Source organism: Penaeus monodon, chromosome 27 (genome assembly GCF_015228065.2).
Source record: "Penaeus monodon isolate SGIC_2016 chromosome 27, NSTDA_Pmon_1, whole genome shotgun sequence".
In the NCBI taxonomy this organism is placed as follows: Eukaryota; Metazoa; Arthropoda; class Malacostraca; order Decapoda; family Penaeidae; genus Penaeus; species Penaeus monodon.
Window position 1 is genome coordinate 16,389,032 of NC_051412.1, and position 543 is coordinate 16,389,574.

At 34.4% G+C, this 543-nt stretch overlaps 1 protein-coding gene across 1 annotated transcript in view; it reads right to left on the reverse strand.

The window, feature by feature from the left end:
* Nucleotides 1–543, reverse strand: part of LOC119590627 (RNA-binding protein 34-like) — a gene marked incomplete at its 5' end in the record, with an annotated part of 4,069 nt that overhangs the window by 1,139 nt on the left and 2,387 nt on the right. Inside the window, 1 exon segment of the mRNA XM_037939306.1 lies at nucleotides 219–305. Within this exon segment, the coding sequence (XP_037795234.1) occupies nucleotides 219–305 (87 nt within the window).

Sequence of the window (543 nt, forward strand, 5' to 3'; positions counted from 1 at the left end):
ATTATCACTCACCCAGGATATGCAAGCAGATGTATGGACATTAATCATTTTGTGAAAACAGTGTATAATAATAGTAAATAGAGTTATAAGTTCTCCTACACCCCTTCATGTGAAATTCTTTCTGTATTCTTCCATACTTTACAATACCACATTACTGTTTTACTGTGCTTCTGTTAATAAAGCCATAAATGTGGTCATAAATCTACCTTACTACCTACCTTCATCAAGTAGCGCTTTACCCGCAACTGTCGCTTTCTAAGGGGGGTTCCACTTATCTTAAGAGCCAACTCAACTGCATCTGGTGACTGAAAGATATACATGAAAAAGACAATGATCACAGAAATAATTCATAGAGCATAATCAACTTCTTTTTCATACAAATTCATGGGAAACATGGATCTCAGGAAGGAAAATATGTGAGAGGGTGAAAAAATTAGAATGGAATTTAACAGAAGAAATTGGTAAATTAAAGAAAAATTAAGAAAAACAGAAATAAAAGGGAGGGGAGACTGAGGGACAAAAAAATTTGGGCCAAATTGCAGT